We start from the raw sequence: 26,562 nt of genomic DNA, 5'->3' as shown, positions 1-26,562 counted from the left end.
GTGTCATCCTGGGCTGGATGTGTTCCCACCGAGGACATGTTGGGACAACGGAGTGAACTTGTATGGGGTCTCCGAGTGAAGGGAGCTCTCTGTGGTACTCTTACAATTTTTTAGTAGTGCTGCAATACTTTCGAGGCGAATGGCAAATACGAACTTCAGGGCAATCTCGAACTCCAGCTAAAGCTTTTAACTGACAGCTACAAACCGAGCCAGCGAGGAGCACAGCAGCCCAGGGCGCACACCCGGGGAGTCCACCTTCGCCACATGGGATGCTCTCAGACCGACCTGGGGGAGCACGACCCCTGCGGAAAGGCACAGAGCCTGCCCAGACCATGCTGCCCTGGGAGGAGACATAGAGAGGACGAATCACCGTGTCCCCTTGGGAGCCCAGCGCCCAGGGTCCCTGCGGTGGTCCCTGCGGTCCCTGTAGTTTTTAACCCACCGCTCCACCCGGGAAGTTATCACCCACACAGCAATCCCCTCCCCGCCCCACACTCCACTCGCTAAGGCTCAGCCAGGACTGGGAAACAAAGAGGGCCTTGGGAAGACGCCCCTGAGGCTCTCTGGTCTACGCCCAAGTTCAGAGTCAGCAGCCCTGCCTCTCACATCCCTGAAGGGCAATCCAGTCTTTGTGAAAACTGTGGAGAAAATAAACTATTGATCTTAAAAGCCAAACCAACCACCAGAAAAGGCCAGGTTCACTTAAGAACAAGAATACAAAAAATCCTGGCTCTGGACTAAACCAAACGGAAGAGCCACCGTGATCAAGTCGTGTTTATCCCAACGCTGGGATGGCTGAACATTAGACTATCAGCACACATTGTTACCGACAGACGACAGAGGAAAAACCTCAAATGACTCAACAGATGCAAAATAATATTTTGATAAAAATAAACTTCTTAATGATTTTTTAAAATCCTAAAGTACCAGGAAACAACTCCTAGCAAACCAGGTTTAGAACAGAACAGTCTCAATGCAATACAGCTAGCTATAAAAAGGGATGACTGACCAACCATAAATGTTTTCACGTCGTAACTGATAACACCTTAACAGAATTTCTTGAAAGGTAGTAATAATATAAACGTTGTTCTATCACTGCTCCAATTCAATACACTACGGGAGGAGCTCCCCTCCCCCCCATCAAGACAATAGATTAAGTACATTAAAAGAAACAAAAAAAAAGAGAAAGGAAGGAGATAAAGATTTCTAAAGAAGAAACAAAGCTGTCGCTTTGAACAGATGACAGGACTTCTCTGTAGAAAACTGGAATAGAATTAATAAAGTAAGAAGAGAATTCTCAAAAGTTTCTGGCCATAAGGCAGACTGGCGGCTTAGAGCCAGTCATTAAAAGAAGAAAAATATTCAAAAATCAATTGTGATTCTACAGGCCAGCAGAATGTCAAAAAATGTAATTAAAATTACACACACATTAATTAATCCTCAGGGCGATCTTGTGAATAGTACTACTGTCCTCATTTCACAGATGAGATTAAGGCTCACAAAGAACTTAAGAAATACGTCCAGCATCACAGAGCAGGGAGAGAGGGTGAGGAAAGGGGGGGCGTCAGGTCTGCCTGATGCAAAGCCCATACTCTTTCCACTGCTGTTTTCAGGTGCACTCACTGCCCTTGATTTTCCTGCCTTTTTCAGAGCAGAGCGAAGGTAGGAATAGAGAGCCCAGGGCTTTTGCCAAGGAGAACACAGCCGAGAAAAGTAGATTTAAACAAACGGAAAGACGTATCATGCTCCTGGACGGAGGACTCACCATCGACAAGAGTAGCCAGAAAGATCCGAAACAAGTCAAGCGGTGCGTGTGCAGTGGCGGGGGTCAGGAAGACCTTATCAGATACGAAAACGCATTTTAAAGCCTCTATAATTAAAGAATGTGGGATTACTGCATGAGTAGCCAGACTAAGAGAATAAAAAGTTCAGAAATGAACCCAAGCGCATATGGGAATTTAATATTACAAATCAGGAGGAGGAAAAAAAAAAAATCACGGGAACTTTTTATTAAACGGCTCTGAGATAATCACAGAGTTATTTGCAAAATTATAAAAATGGATTCATACCTCACTCCACACATAAGGACAAATTCCAAGCGCTTGGGGAGCTAAATGCGAAAGAGCAAGTCGGACAGTGGCGGCAGAAAGTGAGGTGAGTTCCTTTATCGCCAGAGAGTGGGGAAGACCTTTCTCTGACTGACAATGCAAAAGCATGCCAAAAATGATTGATAAATTAGACGCGGTTTTTTCTTTTCTTTCTTTTTTTTTTTTTTTTTTGGCATGGCGAAAATTTATATACACAGCTGATGGGAGTACAAAATGTCCCAACAAAATGTGGCGATTTGCTAATGACCAGAAAATTTACACAGACAGTCACTGTCTGATGTAGTAAGTCTGCTCCCAGGAATCCACCCCCAAAATTCAAGATGGTTGTGCAAAAGGCTGAAGACCACCTTAGTGCAGAATAACACCCCCACCCCGGGGAATCCCACACCGTCATTCCTGGGACCTGTGCGTATGTTACCTGACCGGGCGAAAGGGACTCTGTGGATGTGATTAAGGTTAAGAACCTTGAAATAGGGAGATTATCCTGGATTATCTGAATGGGTCTAGTCTATTCACCCGAGTACTTCCAAGTGGCAGAGGGGGACAGGAGGGTGGTCACAGTCAGGAGATGGGAGGAGGAGGAGGAGGAGTCGAGAAACGAGAGAGCCTGGACCGGTCACGGTTGGCTGGGAAGGTGCAGGAAGGGGGGCCTCGGGCCCAGGAACACGGTGGCCGCTGGAAGCCGGGGGTGGTGACGGTCAGCTGGGTTCTAGGACCACGAGGAGGTGGATTCTGACAACCCCTGAACCGGAAGGACACGGATCCTCCTCTGGAGCCTCTGGACAGGGACGGAGCCTTGCCGACACGCTGATTTTAGCACAGGAAACCCACACTGGACCTCTGGCCCATGGAACCGTGACAGAGCGTGTGGGTTTTGGTCATCGCTTAGGGCAGAAAAGGGAGGGCCCCGCCGGCGGAGTCAGCCAGCGCTGGCACACCGGCACCGGGGACAGCTGCGTCTGCGCCAAGGCCCGACGGTGCACGCGGCCTCCCGGACCTGCTGTTAGGGGGACAGAGGCGTGCAGCCTGCTGCGTTCGGAGTAAGAGGGTGGGGCACAAACGCGTGTGGCTGCTTATGTTGCGGAAAACGGAAAAGGATAAACCGAAAACCTAATATGGGGTTTCGGGGGGACAGAAAGAGGAACGTAAATTTCTCCGAATATACCTTTTTTATGGTTTTGACTCTGAGCTCTTGCAAATGAGTTACACGTTCAAAAATAAAATCGAACTTACAGTGTGTTAGCAGATTTTTTAGGAAATGATTTTTAAAGAAAATTTAAAGAAAATATTGAAGCAAAAAGAACACAGCCAAACCAGACCTTGAAATGAGTGAGCCTAGTTTTGTATTAAGTTGATGACTCGACCAAACAGAGAAAATAACTTAGAATTCAGGATTTTGACTGTAATCTGTTGTAGCATAATCCAGTCCAAGGACAAATACTTCAACTGCATTCGGGACTCTTATTGGGAGTCGTACCGTTGAAATTCTATTTTTGAAACTCTTTATATAATAGTAGGATAAAGCAAGTAAGTAATGATGCTAATTTTTCTAAAAACAATTTTATAGTAAAGCTATTTCAAGTGTAAATTCAAAGTTAAAGTAATCTTACATTTGAGGTGGAAATACCAGTATGAACTCATAATGCTTCCTTTCTCTGCACCCTGAAAAGACCCAGAATGCCCAGCTGGAGGCAGTGAGCACCCCTCTCCCACCCTCGGTGCCCAGACTCTCGTCTATAAACGCCATCTGACCCTAAAGGAAACCAGGTGGGGATGACTCCACCTGAGCTGGAGCTGTGCGGCAGGAAGGCACAGGACGATCCCGGGACATCCTGCTGTACAATACCATCAAGGACTGGGATCTCCAGGTGAGGAAGCTCAGAACAGGAAGGGCTGCCCAGTGGCCAAGATGCATCAGGTTTAGGTTCAAGAAGAATAAGGGCTGAAGGCGACTGAAAGCGCACGGAATACAGTTTTAAAAATTACGCTTTCATATTGATAATTCAGGAAAAGTGACAGCAGGGGGGAGGGAGGGAGGAGGAAAGAGGGAAGACGGGAGGAGCGAGGGGGAGGGGGAAGAGGAAAGGAGGGACGAGGGAGAAGGATGTGTTTCACACTGGGAGTAAGCGGGGGACCAGTCCCTTACTGAGACTGGGTTCAGGAAGAGGACTAGGCACTTATCCTGCATTCAGGGTGACAGACCTGCCTGAGGGACGGACAAGGGACGTGCTTCTTTTCAGATGAGAGAAAACCGTTAAAGATCTTAATGGAATACTGATTTCAGGGCAGGCCCTCGACGGCTGAGACTGCTAACTAGGAGGCTGACGGGGACGCACGAGCACAGGGACAGGCTGCCCGTCAGTCTGGTGTCCCCGAGGGCGGGACGGGGGCCACTGTGTGTCCCGGCTGCCATGTGAGGTGACCGGCCGCACAAGGGGAAATCCACAGCAGTCTGCCCTCGTCCACGGTTATGCCTGGCTCCATCATTCCTGCTTCCATCCGGTCCTGGGGCATCTTACACCTCCAGTGACCACCCAGAGTGGCGGGGGGGGAGGGGCGGGGGGAGGTGGGTTGGTGTGGTCAGGTGTTTTGGGAGACAGTCCACATTCACATGACTTTTCCTTCAATGAATTGTTATAATTGTTCTATTTTACTGTTAGTTACTGTTGTTCGTGTCTGACTGCACCGAATTTATAAATTAGACTTCATCGTAAGTATGTACATCTAGGGAAAAACACAACATATACAGGGGTCGGCACTGCCCCAGTTCCAGGGGTCCATTGGGGGTGTTGGAATGCATCCCCGAGGATACGCTGGTCAGGGTTTTGGGGTGAACTTCCAGTGTGCAGGAGACATGGGGCCAAGGAACAAGTGACAGCACAGGGAGGTGAAACGTGTCCCTCCAGCGTGGGACACCCAGGCGACAGCTGCCTGGGACTCGTCCACGAGGCACTGGCATGGTACCACAGGAGGGCTCTAGATGAAGGGTCCAAACCTGCAGAGACAGAAGGCAGACTCACCCTTGCTGGGGATGTGCAGCGGGGAGGAGGAAGAGTGCCAGGGGTCATAAAGGGCGCACGGAAACTTCTAGGGGTCATGGGTTTGCTCATCAACTTGACCATGGTGAGGGTTTCGTATTCAGAAGAATACGTACAACTAAGTCAAAACTTACCAAACGGTACGGTCTAGAAATATCCAGTTTATTGTATGCCAATTAAACCCTGATAAAACTATTAAGGAATTTCTTTAAACAATTTAAGAGTCATGACAACCAAATGCATACTGTCAAGTCTGTGTGGATCTTGTTTTTCATCAAAACTATAGTAAAAAGACATTCTTGGGAAATTTGAACATGGACTGATTATTAGATGATAATGAGGAATTTTTAATTAACCTTATCAGGTGTGATAACTGAATTATAATACTGCAAGTATCTATATTTTACTTTTATTTTTTTAAAGGCTTTATTTTTTTAAGTTTATTTATTTATTTTGAGAGAGAGAGCGCGCGTGAATAAGCTTGCAAGAGCTCCTGGCAGAGACAGAGGGAGAGAGAGAATCCCAAGCAGGCTCCATGCTGTCAGCAAAGAGCCCAATGTGGGGCTCGATCTCATGACCGTGAGATCATGACCTGAACCAAAAATCAAGAATCGATGCTTAACTGACTGAGCCACCCAGGCACCCCGCAAGTATCCACATTTTAATGTAAAGTTTTTATCAAAGGAAATACAGACATGCACACAAGTGCACCAAGCACGGGCGCACACACAAGATGAACACACGTATGGAGCCCAACTCCAGACCGAGCGACACCAGCAGCATTATGGGGGCTCCAGCCCTGCTGTCCCCCAATGGAACTGTAAGACTCCAAGGGGAGCCAGGATTCCAATCCCAAAAAGTACTTCTTCTTGTTCTGGAACTTTACATATGTGGAATCAAACATTATATACTCGAAACACAAGTCTGGCTTCCTTTGCTCAACATCATGTTCATGAAATTCATCCACATAATAGTTACACGCACCTACACTTTAGAGACATGTGCTAGAAATCTGGCGGGGAAACAGTGTGTGGTCTGAGCTTTAAAACGCTGTAAGCTGAATCAAATCAGCACATTGTACACCTTAAACTCAGACAGTGACATATGCTAATTACATCCCAATGAAACTGGTGGGGGGGAGTGATGATAATGGATAGATGTGTGCGTGTGTATGTGTGTGTAATTATGTATATGTGTATCTATGGGTATATAAAGAAGTCAAACTGCCTAACCAGATTAGCTGCGAACATTACCATTCCATACACAAACATGACCACATAATTCTGCATAAATGACTTCACACAATACAACTCCTACTACCTTTGATCTGCTCGTTTACATTAAATAATATGTACGGGAACACCTTTCTATGTCAGTAAGTCAACAAACATAATCTTTACCATTATTTTTCATAGCTGCATTTTATGACATAAAAGCATTAAAAAAACCCTAGCTCAGCAACAATAAAGAGGGGGACTAGATGAATCTAGGTAATAGAACAGATGAGTCTAGGTCATGGGTATATGGGAGTTCACTGTGTTACCGTCTTTCCTCTCCGGTATGTTTAAAATTTTTTATGTTAAAATTAAAGACGTGGTCGTGGGACAGCAGTACTGAGCAAATGTCCTGTGGCAGAGAAACTGCTCTGTGTCCACCACATCATTTCCTCCTCTCGGGCACACCGAGAGCCGTCCCAGACCCCCTCACGTTAAACTGGAGCCATGCGACTGAATTCTGGTAGACAGAATATGGACAGAGCACTGTGATCCCCGCTGGCCCCAGAGGCATGAAGCGAAGCCTCCGTCCGGTGAGCCACCACATCCCTGTGGCCCCGCCGAGCCTCACGCGCAGGCCTAAAGCTGGGAGACCTGCATCCGTGGCATCCCCGGGGTGCAGCCCTCCCGTGGGCAGTGATACAGAGGGCACCACGTGCTCCCGCAGGCCTTGCCCAGCTATTTCTGAGGGACCTTGAGACCTAGAATTGGTTTTCATGAGATAGAGTGATTTTCTCCCATAATTTCTTCTGCGTATTTTAAAGTTCGCTTTCATCATCTTGATTCCCATTCACTGGGGACCTGCTATTTTCAACTTGACGTGGGGGGGGGGGGGGACTTTATTTCCTAAGGAAATAATTGTTGTGGTCTCATTTATCGATGAGTCCCGACGAGCAGGTTTGGGCTTCCAGAATCCTGCAGAGGTTTTCGGAAATAGTTGCTTAGCGAAAGCTTGGAGGATCTGAATGGAATCTGTTCCCTGATCGACGGCCAATTTGCAGGAGTGACTTATCTCGCAAGAGGGCAGAAGCACAGCTATGAGTGTCGCTGGGACGTTCCTGCAGACAAGAACGGTCCGGAGACGTTGCTGTTCCCATCGCTTGTCTCTTTAGCTTTTTACCTCCTGTTCTTGCTGGGACACGTGGCCTGTGTGGCACTACCCCCGTCTCCGGGACCCCGTGGGACCTGCCCTCAGGCCTCCCTGCTGGGTCCTCCACTGCGATGTGCACGTTCCTTTCCCAGCACCCTGAGCGTCTTTCTCTCAAGACAGAAACCCCTCCTTTTCGTTTTACTGCCTGGGACAAGCATGCTGTCCTCACGGCACGTATTCACGCACGCGTACATTTGGTGGCTAATTGTTACATGGAATTAAAAAGAAATAAATCAAGGATGCTATCCAATTGGGTACCTGTTTGGAGCCAAAACTTGAATGTGAGCACTGGCAATCACTCCTTCCGTGGCCCGCAGGCTCACGTCCCTATCTCCCGTGTCCGTCCACATCCTGCCCCCAGCAGCCTGTCGTCTCCAGTCTCTTGTCCTGCAAACACGACCACCTCCCCAACCGCTGTCCCGAGGGTCACCGCGCTACTGACCGGTCATTCTTCAGAGTCTCCCACCGCCACACGCAGGCCCCCGTGTGGCTCTCTGGAAAGCCCTCCGTCCGCTTCCGCGAGTGCGTACCTGTCCCTCTACGATCCACCTGGAGATGGATGTCTTCCCGTCGTAGCCGGGGCGGAACTGAAGTGTGGCTGAGCGGGGGCTGATGTTGGAAATGACCAGGTTGGACGGGGCACCAGGGAGCTCTAGACAGAAAGGACAGAAAACATGGACAGGCGAGGTTCTGAGAGCTTAGGAAACGCATCAAATGTGTCAGCAAGGACACGGTCTCAAGACGCCCAGATTTGCTTTCAATACCCCTAAGCGAGAGGCACTGCTTCCCCGGGACGTGACCCCAGCACGATCCTTACTTTCCTAGGGCCGCCCATCAGGCCCCACGGCCTCTGCAGTGGGGCGAGGACACACGCGGCCCCAGACGATAAACTCGGAAGGTGGGACTTACTCGTGTCTGTGCACAGCCGGTAATTAACAGCTACAGGCTGAGGGAAGTAAGCGTGAGCGGATGTCATTCTTCCTGGCCCCAGAAAGAGCACAGAGACCAAACACCCACCGTCTCTCTGGTGAGGACCGTGAAGTCGGGGCAAGCGGAGCGGGGCGGGCGGAAGACAGCAGGTGCCGTGTATCGCTGCCAAGTGCGCGGGGTCCTGAGCCTTAGGCTCCCGGGTCCGGTTTCCAAGACAACCACATTCGGGTGAAAATGCAAGGCTCTCCCCACTCTGAGTTCAGTTGCTCCAGCAACGAAATGGGGGGGGGAGACACACTCCCACCCTGGGAGGTTAGGTGGGTCTTTGGCCTACTCACCGAGTGGAGACCCTCGGGCAGGCTGCTCCCCCAGAGAGCCGGTCCCGCTCAGAAGCGGGATACCGTGAGTCTGAAATATGGGCTCTTATCTGGGCAGCAAAAAAGGGGAGGATAGGGGGATGGGGTGAAGCCGACAAGGACGCCATGCAGGCAGCAGAGGCGGTGGGCAGCCCGCGCCGTGTCCGAGGAACATGTCGCGCCGGCGGGGAGGGGGCAGGGGGCTGCAAACCGGGACGCGCATGGGGACAGTAAGGCCGTGTGAGCGGTCAGGACAGCACTGGCACAGGAAGGGTCCTCAGGACCTCAAGGGTCCTTTCTGTGTCTAGTTTCATGACTCTGAAGCAGGAAATGTTTAAATCGAAGGACAAGTGACTCTTGTCTTTGTATTTCTCAGCTCGCTGGACTCTTTATGTGGTGCTCCAGACATTTAGTGGCTGTGAGCTTGAAGTGCAGGAAGCGGAGCACAGTCCTCCAGCGTGATGTGACGGTGGGTGTGAGTTTGCTTCCAGACAGATCTCCAGGCCCTGGACCCGTGTCCAGCTGCAGGTGAGTTCACCAAGGTTAACTTGGCACAGCGGGGCCCTCTCCCTGCGAGTTCTCTCTCCGTGGTGCCTCCGGAGGTCCGTAAGGTGCCCGAGCCGACCCAGGGGGACCTGGTTACATGTGGTGATGCTCCCCAAGTCGCCGTCCGTCGCTGAGCGTGAGACAATTCTCACACATCCAGCGTCCCGCCATCATCGCTGGTTATTAGGGCGTTAACAGTATCTTAAACGTGTGCTGTGGGAACGGGCTGTTGATGGCGAAGAAACGAATCTTTCTGGCAGTCAAAGACCGCTCTCTTTCAAAAAGCAAACTCATTTTGTAAACGCCTTTAAGAGACACCGGACTGCCTGGAAGCGTGGTCCCCGACCACCTGAGCACCTGCTGCAGAGGCAAATCCTCCAGTCCCGCCCCGCATCCGCGGGCCCCAAAAGTCCCTGGGATACACTGTGGGTGGCCGTGCCGACCCGCCACCTCAGAGAGAGGGTGCAGTGATCATGTATCTGGGGACAGAGACTGGCTTGGGGACACCTGCCCAGCTGGCAGAGCGGGTGGCCACTGGCCTCTAGAGAGCGTCCTACGAGGTCACACTGCTCAGAGGAGAGGAGACACCGTGCCCTCCTCCTTCATCGCACCCAACTGGGAGTGGCGGCTGCCGAGCTCTCTCGTGAACGTGGCCCCTGTGAGGAGAATGCACTGTTTCCTGGGCGGATTTCTTTTTTTACTCTATCCATTTTATTTGCTTTGCGTCCCTTCCGGATTGCGCGTGTCCCCCTTCCAAGAAAGCGGCTGGGTGTGAACACGGAGTGGGAGGCAGAGGGAGGCGGAGGGCACGATGGGGGGACGTGCAGACTTCAGAGGGGGCTTCAGGGACTAACCCTCGAAGACCAGCCAACACGAGGCAAACTGGCATCTTGTGAGTGGCCAGAGACTGACAGCTGGAATTACAGTCGAACCGAGAGCCCACAGCACTTTCCCGCGTTCACTTGTGTTTGTGAATTCCCAGGAAAAACATGTATTTTGAACAGAAACTTTAAGATTAGAGAGAAAAGAGTTGAGTGCCATTCTCCAAGGCTGGAGCGAGCGTGCTGCATGTTCGGGGAGATAATTGAGTCCCCGGCGCCTGGGGACGCGTCTGCCTCTCCCTCTGTCTGCAAGATCTTTTCCTCCCCTGCCACCTCCTCCAACTCCTTCGTCTTATCTCCACCCAAGTCTCCATTGTGTAGTTCGGGGAATGAAGTTTCATGCTTCCTGTTCTCGGTTTCCACACCCACATCTCTCACCGTCTTCCCTGCAGGCCCCGACTACCGTCTCCCTGGAGGGCCGCACCGCGCGGCCAGCTGGCTCCCCGGGGGGGGGGGATCCCCCCCACGCCCCACCCTCCCACCCGACAGCAGGCGCTGGCAGACGGGGCTGACTCAGGCCGCAGGGCCCGCTTCCCACCCCACCGCCGGCAGGAAGCGGACACCCCTCTCTTGAAGGTCCCCGGCGGCCGGGACACGGAGCTGCCTTCAGCCCCGGGCGTCGGCGTTCTCTGAGGGCAACGTCCTCAGACGAGCGGCAGCTGGGCTCTACTGACCTGGCGGCACTCCGGAAGAAATGGTGGACGAGGTCGCCAGGCCGGCCCCCGCCGCGGTGACGGCAGCCACGTCGATGGTGTAGGTGGTGAGCGAGGACAGTCCTTGAATTTTGTATTCACGAGTCGTGCTGTTGAGGGTGTGGGTGAGCCGGGAGCCGTTCCTGCCGTATACCTCCCAGGAGACCTGGTAGCCTAGGAGCAAGAACAGAGTTAGCCGGGCCTCCCGGGAGCCGAGGGCACGTCAGATGCGCTGTGTCTGAACATCCGCCACAGCACGGGGGGCCGGGAGGACGCGCAGCCTGCCCAAACCCAACTCGGAGTCGGGCCCCTTCTTCTGTGGCCCAGCGCCACCCGCCCCCCCCCCCCCGGGCCCCACCGCGCTCCCCGCCGGCCCCCCCCCCCCCCCAGCCGAGACCCAGAGGGCTGCCTGGGTTTGGCGACCTCAGCCCCCGAGCTGGGTGGGTGGCAGAGAGAAGAGTGATGGCCGCCAGCCTGCTGTGCCTGATTTCAACTCTTGTCAAAACGTGGATGCGTTTCATCAATATTTCCATTTTCGTAGGCTGGTATTTTCATTATACCCTGCTCTAAATCAGGAGCTAGCTCCTGGGTTGCAACTAATTTGTGGAAACACTGCCACTTTCTCCCTCATGAAATGATTGATCGACGCTCTCTCCCGCACAAAGTGCTTTGCCTAAAAAGTTCCTCTGGGCCCGGGCGCCACTTCTACTGCTCCCCACCTTCTGAGCCTCCCGTTTTCCTGGCGAAATTTCTCCTTCCCCTGGACGCCGTTCCATCTGGGGCGGGGGCCGGTGGGGGGGCTCGAGACTACAGTTTAGTCAGCCTCGGATTCCACCGTGATTTTAGGCTCAGGGAAACAAAGCCTCAGCAAGATCCTGAATCGGCCCCCCGTGGAGGGGAGTTTATGTGATCAGGGACCCTTAAGAGCGGCTCCTGAAGAGGGAGACAGTGATGGAGAGCGCTCCCGGGCCCCCCGGGGAGGGGAACCACCGAAAATGCTTGCTCTTCTGTCTTTCCAGTCAATAAACTCGGGACACTGAAGCACTGAGAGGAGTCTTAAAGCTCATTCTGATGAAGGCAATAAATATAGTTAGAAACTTGTGCTTGCAGGTAAATAAGAATTTAGAGAGCATCTTGGGACTTTAATATTTCGAAAAAAAAATTAATGTCAGAAGCTGCTGCCTGTCTGCAGTCCCACAGCCCGGGGGCTCTGGGGCACAGACACCAGGCCCCCCAGCTGGGCGGTGCCGATCAGGCATCCGGGGCAGGAGGGCAGCAGAGGGGTCCCGGCCACTGGCCGCTGGGTGCCTCTGCGTACATCACCTCCGCCCGGGCCCCTGTGCTCTGCTACACCCATCTGGGCTGTGGGCTGCCTGCCCGCCTCCCGCTAGTCTCCCCTGCACAGGGCCCCGCAGGTGACGCCCCACCCGGCTGCCCTGCTCCCCCTACACCCCAGACTCTCCCTCCTCACCTCCCGCCCCACATCCTGCCTCCTTCCTTCTCAGCGCGCCAGGCCGACCCGTTCTTTTCATTTTGTCAGTTCGGAATTTGGATCTAATTGTACGATTAAAAATCAAATCACTGGCTTCAAACACACAGTTCCTGGTGTTCGGGGGCGTCCTGAGCACATCAGTTCATCTAATCCTCACAGAGGACCTTCTGGGTGAGAGCCGTCGCTACCCCCTTTATGGCGGGGAAAACTAAGGGGCAGAGAGGTCCGTGGGCTTGTTGGGAGCGGCCAAGGGTTTCTAGGGCTGGCCCGGGGCTGCGTGCTTCCCCACAGAGCCCCCCCCCCCGTGCACGGCCCTGTCGCCGAAGCCCTGACCCTGGCTCCACCTGGCACTTCTCTGAGCAGTCTGATGGCCGCGTCTTCCCTGAACATACAGCAGGAGGCGTCGCGAAATGCTACGGGCTTGGCAGTCAGACAGTTTTATCCGTTTCAAAGCTGTCCTTCGTCAAACTTCACGGAAATACGGCATGTTGCTCGTCATGGCAACCTGGAGCCCAAACCCGATTGGAGTCCTCAGTGGGGGGGCCTTGTTGGAGTCCTTCAACATCACACCTGGTCGCCGGGTGGGCCACGACCCTTGCGGATGCAAACGAAACCGAACGACACTCATCTGCTCAGGAAGGGCGCGGGAAAGCTCGGCTGTGGCTGGCGGCTCTGGCCCGGGGGCGTTTCACCTGCTCCAGCCGCGAGAGGAGGCAGGAGGGGCCGCCTCTCCGGCGCCCGGCACCTTCAGCGGGCCTCCTACCTGCTCCGGATGCCGCCTAACGGAGACGAACGGCCGCAGGAGCTTCAGAAATAATTTTCTGTTGATCTGAAGTAAATTCTCTACAAGAGAGCAGTACATCCAATCACAAGCTGTCTGTCTGCATCCTGGCCCTCATAAATCAGAGTTTACGCAGGGAGAGTGGAAGACGCTGGAATTTACAATAAGCGCAATGGGCAATTTGCTCGGCGGGCAGGCCGCCCCTGCTCGGGGCTGCCTTCTCTTTCTGGCCGCGAATTGACTGGGAGGTGGATAAAGAACGGCTTCCTCCGGGCGTCTCGGCCACCGAGTGCCCCACGCAGAGGACCACACCGTGCCGCTGTCGTCGGCCCCAGTAGCAGCTGCACTGACAGGGAGCCTCCAGAAGGATGGTGGGTGGCTTTGGAGGCCGGGTTTGCCCACAAACCAGGCTTTCCTTTTGCTGCACTTGGCGAAATCCTCCCCCCGGAGCCCGGGGCAGACTCTGTGTTGCTGCTGGCACGCCCCCTCGGGAGCCCGGTCGAGGGAGGGTGCTGACCTGTCAGGGCAGCGCCGCCTGGGCCGGGGAGGGCCTCGCCGAAGGCAGGGGTCACCGGGGAGGTGACTGGGGGGCCCGTGCAGTGAGGCCAAGGAAACCACGGCTGTCGGGCCTCGGCTCCGCTGGGCCCTCTTCCTCCGCAGGCCTCCCCAGAGCTGCAGGGACCCGGGCACGCTGTAGAGTTTGCGTAGGAAAGGGGACAGCGCAGCCAGACAGAGCGAGACGGGGACCACGTGGCTGACAGGGGAAGCGGGGCGTCCGCCCGTGGCTCTGAGGTCACGGCGGTGCCAGAAAGCACCAGGACGCCAGCAGCCAGGAGCTCCGATGGCCAAGCTCCGTGCTGAACAACACGAGGCTGCTGCGTGTAACCACAGGTATCTATTTAAATAAAATACGAAAATGAGTTCGTTAAGCCCTATTAGCTGGCGAGAACAGATGATCGTAAATCGCGAGTACTGGCAACCACGGCTCAGCCGGGGACGCCGGCTCTGCTCGGTGACTTCGTGCGCCCGCCGGAAGATTTACACCAGGAGCGAGGTGTGGGGTGCGTTCACAGAGGACGGGGCGGGGGCCAACTGTGTCTCTGTCGGAAGGGAAGTCTCCGGGTCCATACGGGTCCACCACGGAGCCCTGGCCAGACTTCTGAGACACGGTGGTCACGGGGCCCAAGCACGCAGATGTGGACGCCTCGTCTCTGAAGTTGGCGCTGAGCACAGCCTCGTTCCGGCCACAGGACTGGAGCCGACCCTGAGGGATCTGAGCCGGACGCCCTTTGCTTCCGAGGGCAGTCGTCCTCTGTGCGCTTCTCCCCGGCCCTGCTTGCTTTGCTTTTTCCTCCCTCTGTGTGGCAGAAAACAAAGTTCACCTACACCGGCTGCTGCTGTCTACGAGGTCCTGCTCTGCCCACCCACACTCTGTTCAGTTTCTTCGCTCTAGGCAGCAGGAGGCCTTTGTCGTTTCGCAGTCACACCTGCGATCTGATGGATGCTGAGGGGACTGCCGGATACACAACGGATCTGGGCCCTGCTGTCCAATTTCAATAGTGACTCTTCCCTTTTCCTGGAGTGACAACGTTGCTGACAGGAGGCATTTCAAAACGTTAGCTCCGAGGGCAGAACCAGACCCACAGATGTACCCTGGTCGAAAGTCAGGGTTAGAGGCCGCATCGGGGCCCGTGTGCCCTCTGGGGCGTGGTCTAAGCACACCGGTCTATAGGGGCCTCTGGCCGAGCTCAGGAGACAAGGTAGTGTTTTGTGGACAAGCAGGAGAGGTTGGCACCAGGAAGTTTCCCGACTAACGGAAGGGAACAGAGGAGTTTAGGGTAGGAAGGCAGTCCCCAGGCTATGCCTTAGGGCACCCGGGACACTGCCTGGAGCCCCAGAAACAGCGCGAGGACACAGTGATGCTGGGTGCCTCCCACCTGTGTCCACAGGGGACCACGGTTCTCAATTTCAGGAGCACGGCATGCCACACGCCTTTGCCCACATCCTGTCTTTGCAGAGCTGGGTTTCTGGTGGTGTCGGCGATACAGAGGCAGGTAGGCTTCCATTAATTTCAAATTCAGCTGTTGAGTCGTTTGCATATAATTAAGTTTTTTGCACCAAGTGACCTCATCCAGAGAGCTGCCAGGTGTGTGGAGACACTTGGTGGGAGCCCATGACCCCAGGAAGATGGGAGCCCCTGGGTCGGGGTTGGGAACATGGTGTGAACCCCACCGCCGTCACACAGAGGAGGGAGAGGCTAGAACACAGACGCTTGTCCCCCCGTGCCGGCCACGTGACCCTGGGACGTCGACACCAGGGTCTCAGACAGGGGTTGTGAGAGGTGCTCTGTGTGCTGGTTCCAAACTAAACAGGATCCTGCAATGCTGAGGTGCCTGCCTGTGGTAAGTGCCCGGGGTCGCCACTGCTGTTGTCTAGGACGTGGCCCCGAGGCCGGGCAGCGGGGACGGACGTCACTCCTGGTCTCTCCAGTGCGCGGCTAGCATGAGTGGGCTTCTGGAGTGTCGGGCACAGGAGGGCCTCCGTGGGCTTCTGCAGGCGGTCAGGCTACAGAATTATCCGCTGAGGGGCAACACGCTCCAGGTTCGTCAGAATTATCCGCTGAGGGACAGGTTTGTCACAGATGCACAGGGAGGATGGACGCCACTCGCTCAGGAGCTGGGTCCCCCTGAGGCCTCCGGGTCCAGGCTCAGAGGGCCGAGGCAGGAGCCCCAGACATGACAGGAGATGCCACAGGCAGAGTCCCAGGGCGCGTGGCCGCGCTGTGGGGACACGAGTGGCTGGCTTGACATTTCACAAAGCGCTCAGTAAACGGAAGGGGCCGCTGGCGGCCGCAGCTTTGGATGGTGCTGCGCGCAGCCGCACGGGGCCTCGTCCCTACGGCCCCACGAGGGCTGTACCACTGTCCAGACAAAGAAACGGAGGGTCTGAGAGGTGAACTGAAGCCCTCAGAGCCCCTGCAACAGTGGGACACGGTCCTTCCCACCTTTACCTGAGGCCGAAGCCTGCATGGCTGTTAACCAAACCCAGAACTGTTTTTTCAAGCCAAGATTTAAATTAAGCCTGAACCTAAAAGGTGAAGCCTCTTCTATACGAAAAAAAATCATCAAAGCCCTACAAAAGACAAACCGCTCCCCAGAGACGCCTGAAGTCAGAGAGGAGCCTGTCTGAGGGCGGGGCAGGCTGGCCGCCCCGGTCAGCCGGGGTCCCCCGAAGGCCCTGTACGGAGGGCCAGGGGCAAGGAGCCCGAGCCAGGACACCCAGGCCTCCCCGTGGGGCTCCCGGGGCCCTGGCCGCTGCCGGATCGCAGCGTTTCAGCAAAGGGTCCGCACGCAGTGGACGTGTGGTGCATGCCTGCTGAAGGAGGGCCCTCTGGGCCTCAGCGTCCTCTGAGAATCCGTCATGATATCGGCCACATACTTTGCCGCATCGCCTCGAGGATCGAGGGGGACGGTGTGTGTAAAGGGATGTGCCACAAAATGCCGATTCTCCCCGATCAAAGGCTCTAGAGGTTCGTTAAGAGAACGCGCGGAGGCCTGGCCTCTGACTCGAAAGCTGTGGCCCACAGAGAAATACCCCAAAGGACGTGGGGCCCCAGGGGCACGATCTCGGGCGTGGCGACCAAGCCCTCTGCCCTCTGCCGATGGCCAGGTGGACACGTCCGCTACCCAAAGAGGCCGCCAGTGCACGTCTACCCGGAGGGCTGTGCGGGGTATGACCAGGCCATCTCCTTGCTGGGACACAGTCTGCATTTCCTTTTTCAGAAGACAGGGACACTAACCTGTAATAATGCCATTTTTTTCCAGAGGCTCCTGCCAGCTGACCTTGAGGGATGTGTCCAGAATCTCCGTGAAACTCAGATGTCCCACAGCTCCTGGTTCTAAAAATAAGTTAAAAACAAAGTCGCCTGTTAGCACAAGAGTCCCTTCTCTTTGGGTCAGATTTGTGTGGAAAGTTCTAACCCGGCAAGGGCAGCCCGCAGGCCAGAGCCGAAGGAAACGCCAGTACAAATCCTGCGGGGGTGAGGGATTTCGAGGTGGAAGGTGTCTGCGCTCTGGGCACGTGCATTATTTTGCTCAGCTTCGTCCCAGCCACGCCGAGAACCCAAGCAACGGGCCGAGGGAGAATGCCACACTTCACTCTCCTTCTCCTCGATCTGATCTAATGAGAACCACCAGGCTGGCTGGGTCCCGACAAGCAGCCCCTGGCCCCCGGGCATCCGGCCTGTGAGGGGCCCTGCCCTGTGCAACCCTTCTCCTGACACCAGAGGGTCGCGGGGTGGAACAGCGGCTTAACGGGCAGCCGGCCGGACTCGAGGCCCGTCCCCGCCGCAGTTCCTCACACTCTCTAGTCTTCGTTTGCTTCTCTGCACAACGGGGACAATAAAAATAACTCCCTGGGCCAGGCAAATGTGAGAATAAAGCTGAATAAAACAAGGAGAGCAGCTTGCAGGGCCCCGGCACAGAAATGCTGCCTGACACCGGCCGCTATTCTCAGCTCTGCGTCGTCCTAGTATCCCGACAGTCATTTGTGACAGGCACCCAGACAAGAAGTCCCGGAGCCCAGCGTGAGGTGAACGATCCACGGTCATGGACCCTCAGGGCCAGGGACCCCTCGCCCGCTCTGCAGGGGCTGTGGCACGCAAGGCCCGGAGAAACAGGAGGGGATCCGGGAGGAGCTGAGGAACCCAGTCCCCCAGCACAGGCCCCCACCCCCGGGCGGGGGGGGGGGGGGATAAGGCGGTTCCTACTGAGCTCTCTGCCCCACATGGCTCCTCCAGTCAGACCCCGAACGTGCCACACTGAGATCTTTCTAGTAATAACACAGTGCAGTATGTCAAGCTTAAAATAGGAGAGCGCGAAGTCATGGGTGACGCGTGTTGGCCGTCCGGCCAGAGAGCAGAGGAGGCTTCCTTCGGAGAAGCCTCACCCCCGTGCCGGCTACGGCCAGCCTCGGTTGCAGACGGCAGATTCAGAACGCGGTGCTCGGCTGGTACCTGGACAAAGCTTCCTAACACAACTTGTAATTTGAAAAAAAAAAAAAAAAAAATGGCAACAGCCTCGGCAGATACACTTATCTGGGTGGAACTTTCAAAAGACTTTTTACGGATAAGCTCAAACACTGACAAATGCCACTCTCTGAGCAGGGAAGACGGTAAAATAGAACGGTTGTCGAAACGCGCTCATCTTCCTCCGGTTTTGAGTTTCCAGAAAGACATTCTGATGGATTTTTGAACTGACTTCTTTTTTTTTCAATCGATAGAGCAGCAAAGAAAGCTTTTTGCTCCTTTTATATTCTCAGTGTTTCTGCTTCTTGGATTCCTGCCCAAATATGCTGTCCTCCAGCTCTGCTGGAAGCAGCTGGCAATGTCTGGGCTTAAAATTTATATTCTGTTTCCTCTTTACTGTGTTGCCCACCCTCCCCTCCCCAGCCCCCGAGTTCCCATCGCGTGGGAGCTTTGTGGAAGGGGGCCTGCTGGCTGCTGAGCTAAGGGAGGTGCCGTCAGCCAGAGAGCAAGGGAGGCTGTCCCTACGGCCCCCATGGGGCCAGGCTAGCACCCGACCACCACCTTTCCGTGAGACAGTCCACATTCTGAACAGGAAAAACAGGCTCCTTGCCTGCCTCCCCCCAAAAAATTGAGACTCCATTAAAAAACTCTCAAAAGATGGTATCACTTCCAGTTTTCTCAATTCCCAAGAAAGAAATGTCCAATTTTTCTTTTTACCTACTAATGGTGGGTCTAAGGGCATTTCGTGTTCTATTTCCTGGCCACAGAGCTTAATGGGATGTTTCCCCACCATTTCTGTCCACTAACCAGCAACAATTGGGCTTTTTTTTTTTTTTTTTTTTTTTTTTTTTTTTTTTTTTTTTTTAGTGAAGAATCGAGCCAGGAATTTTCTCTCTTGTTTGAAAGGAGTCATCTTCTGCCGCTTTGTGGTTTTTTTACAAAATGTTTTTAAATTTATTTTTGAGAGAGACAGAGCATGAGGGGGGAGGGGCAGAGAGAGAGGGAGACACAGAACCCGAAGCAGCTCCAGGCTCCGAGCTGTCAGCACAGAGCCCAACGCGGGGCGTGAACTTGTGAACCATGAGATCGTGACCTGAGCCAAAGTCGGATGCCCAACCGACTGAGCCCCCCAGGCACCCCCGCCACTTTGTGTTTTTAATGAATATTCTCTGGGAAGAGAGGTCTGCTACCCAGCTGGACCTGGCTGCGGCTTGAGCAGAGACAGTGCCTTGCCTCTTCGGCCAAAGAATGAAAACACGCACATAATGGAGAGCTACAAGGGGGATTCTCGTAAAGTGTGTCCCCCACTAGCTCCCCCCACCACACTGTCTACAGACGTGAGGGGCTGTGCTTTCCTACACGAGTGCAGAAAGTACCATTCATCCAGGCAAGGCTGCCTCCTTCTCTGAGACCCCACACGGGTCCCCTGCATGCCCCCTCTGTACCCTCAGTCTCCAAACCTGCAGGTCCCGCGTGACTGGGCTAGAGCCCAGTGGCTTCCCCCCGTCTTAACCCCCGCCCCACGATCTGCCCACCCGATCCTTAGAGTGACTTCATGTGCTTAGGTGGCTTTAACTGCCTGGGATCTTACAGCACAGACACCCTGGGGTAGAACTGATTTCAAATGCTTCCATCTGTGCTTAGACCACATATTCAGTTACCTTCCCTAACTCCTTCTCGGAAAGTAAGGTCACAATTGCGAACTGCCAGCCCTCCCCAGTCCACTTCAGATGCCCCTCCGCTGCCCATCGGCCACATGGGCCCAGATGCCCCACAGCCACTGCACACCCGGTGTGTCCCAGTCCAGCCCCGCGTCCTCACCCCAGACCACTTTTCCACATCTTCACTGCTGGCTTCTTCATCGACAGTCACATAAACTCAGCATGTTAGGCCATCCTGGGTGATTCTTTCCACCCCTCTATTAACGAGTCCCCCTGCATTAATGAGCACCCAAACTCCCTGTGACACGTCTTCAGGATCCATTGCCCCTTGTCTCCACAGCCTGGAGGTGGGCTCTTGTAATTTCGTGCCTTCTTCCCAGCATCCTTCACCCGTACCTCCAGTCCAACCATCACAAAACCCCCAGACAGAGCTTCTAGAACTACAGATCTGTTCAAATAGCACCCCTAATGGAGAACCTCCTATGGTTCCCCAATACCCAGAATGTCTTTGTCCAAGTGCCTGAACTTAGTGGTCGAGACTCTTCTGGGTCAGCTCCCAGCTAGTTTTCCCAGCTCATTCCCTCCGCCACCCCCGCCCCGTGCTGCACTGCAGCCACACCCAACACGTCATACCCTGTCACACTCGCACACTCTCCTTACCACTGTCAGTTCTATTTCTCCTCCCTGGAGTGGCCTCGGCCATTCTCTGCATGAGAAGCTCAGCTGTCAAACTGTCACTTCCTCCACAAGACTTACCCCACACCCCACCTATTTTCTGTCCCTCTTTGCTGGGCGGCTGCAGCCCTTTCTCCAGACCTCCCTCCTCAGTGGCACTGGCCTCAGCCACATCCCTCGTGTCCTATTAGGCCGTAAGCTCCAAAGGCAGAGGCTGTGCTGACTTATCTTTTTAACCCTTGTGACACCCAGCTGGCTACCTTGCACATGGCGGGCATTCCACAGACACGTGAATGTTAAGTGTGCAGACTTGTTTCTGTGTGGGACAGATGGATGAATGAACCAGTCAGTCAGCATTTAATTAGGATATAATTACAGTAGGAACAAGACTTGATGAGATAGGCACACATCCTTTTTTTAAATGAAAGAGCTAAATGTGATCAACGTTCTCCTTTAATCCTAAACTCTGAGGGCGGGGGGGGGGGGGGGGGGGGGGCGGGCTGCATAACATTCGCAGCTGAAAAGCAGGTTCCACAGAAGAATGCACATTATTCTTTCCAAGCACTTGCGATGAAACATTTACCAAGACTGACCGTGTGCTGTGCCATAAAGCAAACTTCAATGAATTTAAAGGAATTGAAATTGTACAAAGTGTGCCTTCTGGCCATAATGGAATCTAGCTAGAAATCAGTAGCAGAAAGGCAACAGGAAAATCTCCAAACACAAGGAAACTAAATAGTACACTTCTAAATAATTCGTGGGCCAAAGAGGAAGTCTCAAAAGGAATAAGAATACATAGAACTGAATGAAAATGAAACACACTATAGCAAAATATGAACACGATATATCAAAGTATGTGGGATGCAGCTAAAGCAGCGTGGGGAGGAAAATTTATAGCACCAACTGTTTATAATAGAAATGAGTTTAAATCCATAGTTTAAGTACCCACATCAAGAAATTTTAAAAAAAAGATCAAAAAATAAACCCAAAGCAAGCAGAAGGAAGGAAATATTAGCAGCAGAAATCAACGAAACCAAAAATAGGAAAACATTAGAGAAAACTTGATGAAACAAGAAGTTGGTTCCTCAAGAAAAAAATCAACAAAATTGATAAATCTCTAGGAAGAATGACAGAAATATAAAAGGAGAACACCGCTATCATAAATGAACAAGGAACACAATGACATATCCTGCAGCCATGAAGAAGGGACTACTGCCAGGAGTGTGACATCCACACACGTGAAAATCACAGATAATGACACCAAGCCAAGATTAAACAGACGACTGAACAGTAGTATAACCATGGGAGAAACTGAAACGCTCCCCCAAAAGAAATTTCTAGGCCCAGAGGATTTCACTGGAAAATGCTACCAAACATTTAAAGAAGGATTGACACCAATTTTATGCAATTGCTTCTAGAAAGTGGAAGAGGGGGAGAACACAACCAATTTTATTTCATGAGGCCCACATTTCCCTGACACCAAAACCAGGCAGACATTAAGTACAGGAAAATAAAACTGCAGACCAGTATCTCTCATCAACTTGGATGTAAAAACATCACCCACAAAGTATCAGCAAACAGAATCCAACAACATAAAAAATAATTACAAACTGTGACCAAGTGGGATTTACTCCAAGTGTGTAAGCCTGGCTCAACATTTGCAAATCAATCCACCGTTATCTGTCCACTCGCTGAAAAGACAAATCCCATAATCCTATCACTCCATGCAGTCGAGGCACCTGCAGAGGGCAAGGTAGTCACAGTCACTGGGTGGAGCAAGAGCCGGGTTACGGAGAGTGTGACAGGTTAGGGGCCCAAGTAATCATTTATCTGGGAAGGAAATGAGCTCACTGGGAGCTCAGCAGGTCAGGGCAGTCAGGGAGGGATGAGGGAGATCTGAGAAATGGTCAGACTCTTCATCCTCCGAGAGAAGAACTGGGGTGTGAACAGAAGGATTCTGAGGTGGCAGCTAGGAGGAGGAAGCTCATTTTGGACAGCCTTGACCCCTATAAATGCTGCCTCTGAGCACTGCAGAGGCTGAGGTCACAGGGAGCAGGGAGGTCAGAACCCCACCACCACACTGCCCATCGGGGTCATCGGTGGAATAGGGGGCCGGCCACACCCTGAGCTGGAGGACAGACGAGTGGCAGCCCTGGGTGACACTGTCTTAAATGTCTACTAGTTTCAACTGTCCTTATAAACAGAGGACACACCCACTGTAGAAATGAGATATGCGGCAAAATCCAAACAAAAATGTAAAATAAACTGCTAATCACACCACATAGAGATAATAACCGGCAAAAATGTGACATATTGGGTGGCTCAGTCTGTTAAGCGTCCCACTACGGCTCAGGTCACGATCTCGCGGTCCGTGAGTTCGAGCCCCGCGTCGGGCTCTGTGCTGACACCTCAGAGCCTGGAGCCTGCTTCGGATTCTGTGTCTCCCTCTCTCTCTGACCCTCCCCCGTTCATGCTCTGTCTCTCTCTGTCTCAAAAATAAATAAAACATTAAAAAAAAAAATGTGACGTATTTTCTTCAAGGTCTTTTCTTATCTCATGGAGTGTTAATACAAGTTTTATGCAATGTTTTTATAAAATTTGGATCTCATACCGTTTTGTATATTATTTTTTCACTTATCATTAGATCATGACCGTTTTCTCTCTAAACTTTTTTTTTTAATACTGACGAAATATTTAGTATATTGTCATTGCATAAGTTTTTCAATTACACCCCTCTGGAATATCTGAATGTTTTTCTTCTTTTTTTTTTTTTGGTAGTTGCAAATAACTGCAGTGAGCCTCCCTAGGTCGGTGTCTTTGTGCACACGTGTGGTCATTTTCTCAGGTGACTTCTCCATATAATGCCTTCCGCAGTGTCATCTGGTCTGAGGGCAGAGCAGGAGCTGGTGTGAACTGACTGGATAGAGACAACACCGAGTCAAGGTGCTCAGAGGGGCCCAGGGGGAGATGCCCCGGGGAGCGTCAGGGAAGACGCAGGCTGGGAGGCCTGGCAGGGCATTCTAGAAGATAAGTCTGGGGGAAGAGAGGACCAGCAAGATGAAAGGCTGACCACAGGGCTGAGACCAGACTGTTTCTTTTTCCCTCTGAGCTCTGTCCGCCTGCCAGGCTTCCAATCCCAGGGACCGCCTTCCACCACTCATTACCATTACTTTCCACTGACTATCTCCCTAGAGCACACGCACCCCGAACACTGAGGACATGGAGGTTCCTGATGACCCTCCGTGGGCCCCGCCCAGCGCCGGAGGAGACAGCGGTTGGGCCTCCTGGAGGGCTGACTTTGGCTGCTGGTGCGACCACGAAAGATGGGTACTCACTGTCCTCATGAGTCCGTACGAGCTGAGGCGTGCTTGGAGGCCCGTCCCCCGGAGTGGTGAAACACAGGACTGACGTGAAGTAGGCAGTGAACTTCTTCAGGTTCGTTATATACCCATGGTGGGCTCCATGGAAATCTGGTGCAATGGTGACCACAGTGATGGCCTCCGGGATCTCTGCGGGCCATGCCAGAAGCTGGGACGGGACAGGGTGAGAAAGAAATCCTTTTTAATTGTATGTCTTCACTCTCAAGTCTGTATCAGAATCTTATTTTGTGGTTGACGTAACTTCAAAGAAAGCCACGTCACCATCAAGAAACTCTGTAAGTCTAACGTTTTAGAGTCCCACTTAAACATACTGACTTTAAGAGACATCTCGTAGATTGTTGAGATCATATAGTTGTATGTATTTGATACATGTCCGTATAAGTAAAATCTCTACTTTAACTCAATTTGAAATAACCGACATTCCTCAAACTTTCACTTACGCTTCACTTAAAGATGATGCGGGATGTACGTGTTTTCAGACACTAAGCAATAAAGACAACACCATCTTTCTTCAACTTAATCAGTACAACGAAACACGGACACAAATATTTTTTTCCAGATAGTCACCTACTCTGGCTCAAAAAGAAGCCCCCTGATTCAATGGGAATGAATCTTAATTATTTGTGATTTATGTCACACTGCTTTTCTGAAAAGAATTTTAGGAGGTTGATTACAGTTTTAAAGAAAAATAGGGCATCTACATATTCTAAGGGATGTTGTTTTCACATGCGGGCAACATCATGTATGAGTGGGACTTCTAATTCCTGTGACGCCAAACATTTGCAGGGCTAATTAGGTCTGAAGGCTGACATGCCTCGGGACACAAAGCGTATTTATAGAGATCAAACCGACGTCGAGCCATCGAATGAATGCTCTGGTCTTGCCAATAAGACCTGACAGGAAAGCCAAGAAGGCAAAATCATCTTGGTTGATCTGACCATTATGATTTTCTTTCAAAAAAGCTTCTGACTGTAGATTCTTCTGGGGAATCAAAAAGAAAAGAAAAGAAGAGAAAAAAGAAAAGAAAAAAAAAAGAAAAAAAGAAAAGAAGAAAAGGCAGGACAAATTTCTAGCTACATCTGCCACGTAGTGAAAACCAAAAAGTGTTTTTGTAAGTTGAATCCAAATGGGGAAAAAAAGGGAACCATGTGTCTAAGGAACTAATACCCTCCGAATCTGAAATTACCAAGAATTCGAGTGGACTAGGTGGAGTCCCTTCCCCATGAAGATCTTCCGTAAGTCTACCTTCTAATGCAGAACACCCGTGAATACGTTGTAGGTAAAATTAACACAGGACCCCGGGCCAGCTAGAAGCTGATCTAGTCGGCAAGATGAACTATACTTTGGGAAGTTATGTCCAAATACACCTGTGAAGGTAATATATTCTGGTAGCTAAGGACAGAAGGAGGTTGGATGGTGGGGATCGGTCTGTGTCTCTACTTCAGTCCAGGTAGGTGTCCTAAATTCTCTGGTCTCGGTTCTATAAACAGAACTCTCCCTTAAATCCAGAGGGGGAAGGAATCAATGCCCTTACTGGATAGAAATATCATTCACTTGCGTCCAGTGCCCTTTGTTCTTCTGAGAGGACTCCTTGCCGGGAAGAAGTGGTTTGTACAAATGCTGATTCTAATCAATCGAGATAGGTTTTCCACTGGTAATTTTAAAACGAATGGCTTTTTTCAAAAGAAATTACTCTGTTGCATCTGAAACGTCCTCTTGAAAACTAACAATAATTTGAGTTCCTGAACCAGAAGAAGTGATAAGACCTTGGATAAATGCTGACCACCCCCCAGCCCCGACCAAGGTCGACATACACTGTAGCTTGGTGCAATGGGTTCTTGATGAGATGAGGGGTGGGCAGCCCACAAGACCATAACACGGCACGACAGCCACCCAGGGTTCTGAGCTAGGTCCGGGTACCTTGTATCCCTGGTTGATGCCATTGATGAACTGCTGAGGTGGAGGGTTCCACAGGAACTGGATGGTTGTGGAATTCACGGCGTCCGTCTGCACATTCTGGGGGGGTGCGGTAGGCACTGTTCCCGGGCGGTCGTGGAGGACAGCAGGGCAAACAGCAGGAGCACAGTAGGGAGAAGAGAAGAGAAAGACACCCTGAGCTGCCATTCATGATTCACAGGCAATTACGCCATCGAGAAGAGCGAAGTGTGATGAATGTTTTCGGAGGCTAATAGTGGCATCACAAAGAAAAAGAACTAGGCTATTTCTCATTTTCTTCTGGAGAATTCTTTAAGGTATAGGCAGAGAAGTGGACTGGATCATCTCATTCCACGGGTGACGCTTTCCCAGGAATCCCGAGATAAATAGCTAATGAAAGCTTTCTCTGGTTTGTTTTTTGGTTACTTGGCGTGTGAGACTCAGGCAAGGTTTCATCTAGAAGCCCCTCCCCCTTTAGACACCACTATGTTTCAAGCCCATTTATCCTTCGTATCGAAAAAAAAAAAAAAAGTCATCCCTTCCCATATGGATTATTCATTCATTTGGAGGCTAAATCTCTCTTGGTCTGTTACGGGACCACCATTTTTAAGATTTTCCACTCTTGCTGTCTTTCTGT

The 26,562-nt window shown here is 52.2% G+C and overlaps 1 protein-coding gene across 1 annotated transcript in view; it reads right to left on the bottom strand.

Annotated features, from left to right (window-relative positions):
• SDK1 (sidekick cell adhesion molecule 1) overlaps positions 1-26,562 on the bottom strand; it is a 530,100-nt gene that overhangs the window by 129,781 nt on the left and 373,757 nt on the right. Inside the window, exons 17-21 of the mRNA XM_040455762.1 lie at positions 25,911-26,026; positions 23,946-24,138; positions 17,048-17,146; positions 10,958-11,149; positions 8,101-8,222 (exon numbers count right to left, since the gene is read on the bottom strand). Of these exons, the coding sequence (XP_040311696.1) occupies positions 8,101-8,222; positions 10,958-11,149; positions 17,048-17,146; positions 23,946-24,138; positions 25,911-26,026 (722 nt within the window). The remainder of the gene's footprint in view (positions 1-8,100; positions 8,223-10,957; positions 11,150-17,047; positions 17,147-23,945; positions 24,139-25,910; positions 26,027-26,562) is intronic.

The sequence above is a fragment of the Herpailurus yagouaroundi genome, unplaced genomic scaffold (assembly GCF_014898765.1).
Source record: "Herpailurus yagouaroundi ecotype Mexico unplaced genomic scaffold, PumYag 216, whole genome shotgun sequence".
Lineage (NCBI taxonomy): Eukaryota > Metazoa > Chordata > Mammalia > Carnivora > Felidae > Herpailurus > Herpailurus yagouaroundi.
This window is presented reverse-complemented; position numbering and strand designations above follow the sequence as displayed.